The 5,150-nt window shown below is 36.0% G+C and overlaps 1 protein-coding gene across 1 annotated transcript; it reads right to left on the bottom strand.

Annotated features, from left to right (window-relative positions):
* Positions 1–2,513: 2,513 nt before the first annotated feature.
* LOC121938275 (beta-catenin-like protein 1) lies at positions 2,514–5,134 on the bottom strand (the record flags this gene model as incomplete). The annotated part of the gene is made up of 3 exons (XM_042481541.1): positions 5,026–5,134; positions 4,061–4,200; positions 2,514–2,642 (listed from the first exon to the last, which is right to left on the bottom strand). Coding segments are annotated over exons 1-3 (343 nt in total), but the record flags the coding sequence as incomplete, so codon positions are not given.
* Between the last annotated feature and the right edge of the window lie 16 nt (positions 5,135–5,150).

Genomic DNA, 5,150 nt, shown 5'->3' on the forward strand with positions numbered 1-5,150 from the left:
TTCTTAAATAAATAAGTCGACCACATGTAAACTGTATTTTAGAGAAAACTTGAATTTCAAATGGATAAATAGTCAAACATAATAATAAAGAATTCATTTCCAAAGACCAATCTGACTTCAAAATAACAGTTAACCACCTTAGAGAGTCAGTCAGACATTATTAGGACAAATCTGATATAGAATTTCAAATAAGAGCCATTTGAAATGTCATATATGAGCTGTCTACTCTCTAAATTATGATTAGTTCACGAGAATGGTCATACACATCAAAGGGTTAAACCAAAAGTTTTGTAATTTGAGGAAAAAAGGAAAATATTGATATACAGTATATTGTATAAAACAGCGTCACCAAAGCGCACATTGGCTTAAAGCAAACTAATCATTGCTTATCTGTTAAACAATGTGTCCTACAATACACCGATTTAAAATAATTCAATGTCATATATATCACTGTGTTCCTCACAGTAATGTCTTTTACACTTAACTGAAAAAGGAGTAAAATATGTAGTTAGACTGCCCAAACAGCCTTGAAAAATCAGACCAAACAGGTAACCCATTGCAGCGAGAAACAAGTGCCATGATGAATGCCGTTTGGGCGCCTGGCACTAGACTTGGCACACTCAAGCCAACAGATTCTTTGATGAAGTGTTGTAGTGACAGCCGTGAAGGAGCGGGGCCACACAGTTCTTTCCTCCATTATAGGAATATCAGTACATTATTGTAGTTTGACCTTTGTCTGTGTCGCTCTAAATGTCAGCTCACATAATAGGGTATCAAAAAATCTTCCCTGGTTCATAGACGGCACGACAGGCTCATCGACAAAAAAGAGAGGGAGAGAGGGCTAAATGTACACAGAGACGGAGAGAGAAGACGTGAAACATAGAGCTGATGCCAACAGACAGCTGGAGGTGACAAAGGAAAGCTTTAAATAACTGAAAAGTGTGAGAGCAGATGCTATAATTATATAGCTGACATTACACTTTGAAAGTAGTTTTTGCTCCCCCTTGACCATCTTCTTGTCACTTTGTGAATTCAATTCAAAATTTACTTCATTGCCACAACTCAAACTGTCATATAGCCAAAAAAAATGCAAACAAGTTTAATAATAATAATTTACCCATGACAGAAAGCACAGCGTAGTTACATACATGTGCCCCATGTAATAACAATAAGCTTCCAAAGTTATTATGTTTTATAATAACATTAAAACCAAACTTGTAAGATTTTTTTAACCAAATTCTACATTCAATAATCTGTTAGTGATCTCCCATGCAGACAGAAAAAAATGCATAGTATCAATCAGTATATCTATTGTAAAAGACACTGGTCTGAAGCAGCACCTTGGCAACAGCTTGACAGAAAACTCCAGTGGACCCAGCCATCTGTCTAACATCTGCAAACGTGCTGGACGACGTCTCAGAGCTTTGCAGAAGTTGGCCAACGAGCTTGATTCCAGATTCCAGAGGCAGTGCCAACGCCTGTCATGATAACTACTTTAGGCCGTTTTACGCCACCGATATAATGATAATATAATTTCAATGATATATTATGACATAATAGTGCAGTGCACACTCAAAAGCTACTGTGGTGCAGCCAGCTAACGGGGTAGCTACACTGTGTCATCTCTGAAGTGTTTCATTTTTACTTTGGACTTTCACAAGAAGTTGGGGACGGAGAGAAATGAAAAGGACAATCACTGTGCCCAAGTCTTACAAAACCCTGCTGTTAATTCTGGCACTGTTGTGGCTAAAATATTGATGGCATTCTAATGTAACAGTCGTGTCCATATTTCATTAAATAGGTTAATTACATTATTAGCGTGACAGTAGTAAGAGCATTTTTTTTTTGTCCAAATGCTCCAAATAGAGGGTTCAAAATTAAATACGGTAACCGGAACAGAACCTGTCCCATGTACAGCTCATCTCTGGAACTCTCTCTCCCACAAACTATCCGTGATATTGACTCAATACCCATCTTCAAATCTTGCCTCAAAGCACACCTTTTTTAGACTTGCCTATTCTGTGTGACCATTGTTGATGACCTTATACTTATTTTTTAGCGTTTTTGTGGATATTGTTTGACTTGTCTCCTAATATTTTGTTGTTATATTATTGCTGTATCTGTAAGGTGACCCTGAGTGTCCTGAAAGGTGCCCATAAATGAATTTTACTAAGGGGTATCTGAGGTCACCACCGAGCCGTGCCATGTCACTTGCGAAGGCTAACATCAAATGACTTGACAGGAGCTCTCTCCACTCTGCTTTCACTTCAAACATTTCAGCTTCGTATCTATCACAAAGAAGCTGCAGATCAGCGATAGGCTTTCTAAATGCTACTCATGAAGCTTGTCTCTGCAAAAGCAAAATAAAATAGACATCTCAAAATGTCTGCATGTCTTTCTAGAGCCAGCCGAAGTCTTGCTTTTGATTCATTAACACCACTCATCAGCCCGGTTTGGATGCCAGAGCCCAGAAACTTAAGTATTGACTCCACAGAGTGCTGCTTCATCAATACCATCAAAGAATGATGTAAATCCTGAACTCACCAGAGCATCTATGAGCACCTCAGCACCCTCCTCGCTCTCATGGAGTGTGTCGATATCTGTCAGCTCCTGCAGCAGGTCAACGACTGCTATGGCAACATGTGGGTCAGGCTAAGGACAATAAGCATGTCGGAAAAGAGCAATGCATTGATTTAGCACAACAATTGACTTTTTTTTAAAAAAAGGATCAATTAGATGCATCATTCTTCTTCCTTGCCAAATCCTAGTGCATACAATAGTAAAATGTACAGATATATTACATAGTTTTAATGAAAATGCAATGTATATTTTTGTATCATAATTAAACAATAAGGCTGGTGATATTCTATGCTGCTTGTATTGTAAAAAACAAGTCCATGAACAGACAAAAAACAGCAGTGTGTTGTTCAGTCTCTCAAAACGTTCTGACTCTCTGACCCTGTCTGGATGGATGAATAACATTTTTGTTAATTTAAGCATTGCAGTTTTGTATGAAGCTAAGTAGTTCCAACAAAATTACCTGAAAATAAATAACAAAATAAAAGTAAAAACATGAACAAATAAAGTGCAGAAAATCTTAAAATATATGTTATACATGTAATATATGTAGTAAAGTATTTTTCTGTAATTTAATGTTAAATATATAACTATAATGACTATGAATATAGTTTTCTGAACATGTTCGTAATTTTCTAATAATTCTCCCACTTTTTTAGAAACTAATTTTGGTTCATTTTCTTTGCTACCTTTTAGTTATTTCTACAATTTGTGGGACATTTCTTGCCAAGTTCCTCGTTGCCTTTGTCCCCATGTCTTTGAGGGTTAACTAGTTTGTAAAAGGCATCTGAACGCAGCACAAGAAAACTGATGTCGAAACAGGGTTAATAATATTGTATTTTAGTAGTTTACAGTTGTTGAGAGAAGATCTAAAATATCAAGTTATATATCATGTATTATGATATAGCTTAAAAATATTGTGATATTATCTTAAAGCCATATCGCCCAACCCTTGCTGTAGGTTTAGATTTGAAACATAAGAAATTTGGATTTTCACGCAAAGGAACTTGACTCACTTGGCAAAAAAGAAACTAAAAGATGGCTAAACTGAATCTGATCAATTTGTGGCAATTAAAACCTCAAATTCAAATAAAAGACAATTTAATGACTTTTAAGGCCTACTACTTATTCATGCTGACATCCTGCAGTGATGTCATGAAACATACAAGCAGTGTAGTTTTAAGCAACATTGCTGAATAATTAGAAAAAATACAATTATTTGGGAGTTTTTTTTAACTGTCGATTTGGTGCATCTGTATGTGGTATTGACTCGAAATAAACTGCAGTAGCTGTATTTTTGAAACTCTGTAGTACAGAGGAATACTCTATGTCAGGTTTTAGCTGCATGAGCCCTACTGTAGTGATTTTTGGTCTTTCCACCAGACTTATCCTTTAAAAACAACGTTATATTATAAATTCTATATACAGGATGACCAGATTACAATGTACAGACAGTCTGAATCAATTTGAAGTGAAAGGATATCCGTGTTCTCATGACTGAGGAGGCCCAGCAGAGAGTGGACGGCGTTCAGCTCCACCAGCAGGTGGTAGAGGTCTGGCATCGTGGCGATCACGTGCATCTCCTGGATGATGTCGTTTAGATCCAGCTCCGACTCCATGAACCTGGTTTAAGGAGCAGGACATTTTGGTTAGCATGTTAGCGTGCTAAGTTACCATTAATCGAAGTGCAGTAGAGCAGTTTGGTTATCACACTGTAAGTGCTAGACTGCTTTCTTTTTACATTTTGTTTAGCTGATAATAAGACACAGTATAAATTTAACCCTTTTCAAACCTGGATTGACATCAGTTTCCTTGTGCTGTGTTTTCACAAACTATTTAACCATTTAAAAATCGTGAAAACTGCTTTGATTTCTTTCAAAAACATGGGGTAAAAAGGGGAATGCCCAACATTGCAAGAAACGTCCAACAAATTGTGACAAAATTATAAAAGGTTACAAAAAAAGACAAAAAAAATGTTTTAAAAAGGGTGAGGATGATTAGAAAATCATCAAAAAAGTGCAACATGTTCCAAAAACTATATTAATCATATTAAGTGTTATGTATTTAAAATAAATTTGAGATTTTTTAATCAAGTTTTTTTTAATTAATCAAACTTTTTAATAATTAGAAATTAATTATAAGTGAACTTTTTTTTTAAATGAAGTTTTCTATAATTATTTTTTGCTGCTTTTTGGGCCATGCCTCGTTTAGTTGCTCGTTGCTTTCTCCCCTTGTTTTTGAAAGAAATCAAAGCAATTTGCTCAGGTTTCAAAGGGTTAGCACAAAATGTGTTAAAGCGTCTAAGAAAACTGTAATAAGCTTTGGTAAGTCCACATTCATTTGGCTTAAATAACAAAACAGTACGTCAGTTATTTAAATGAGTTTTAATGAAATCCTTATACACGACCAAGACAGCAAAACATTGTGCCGAGTCTGTAATGGGCTTACTTTTCTGGGTTGTCCGGAAACTTAATCCTCAGTTCCTGATTTTTGTACGACCGTTTCTCAAAGGTCAGGATCATTTTCTTCACTGAACTTTCATCCACTGGTTCTGCCTGTTATTCATGCATCGG

This window comes from Plectropomus leopardus, unplaced genomic scaffold (assembly GCF_008729295.1).
Source record: "Plectropomus leopardus isolate mb unplaced genomic scaffold, YSFRI_Pleo_2.0 unplaced_scaffold29044, whole genome shotgun sequence".
Taxonomy (NCBI): Eukaryota; Metazoa; Chordata; class Actinopteri; order Perciformes; family Serranidae; genus Plectropomus; species Plectropomus leopardus.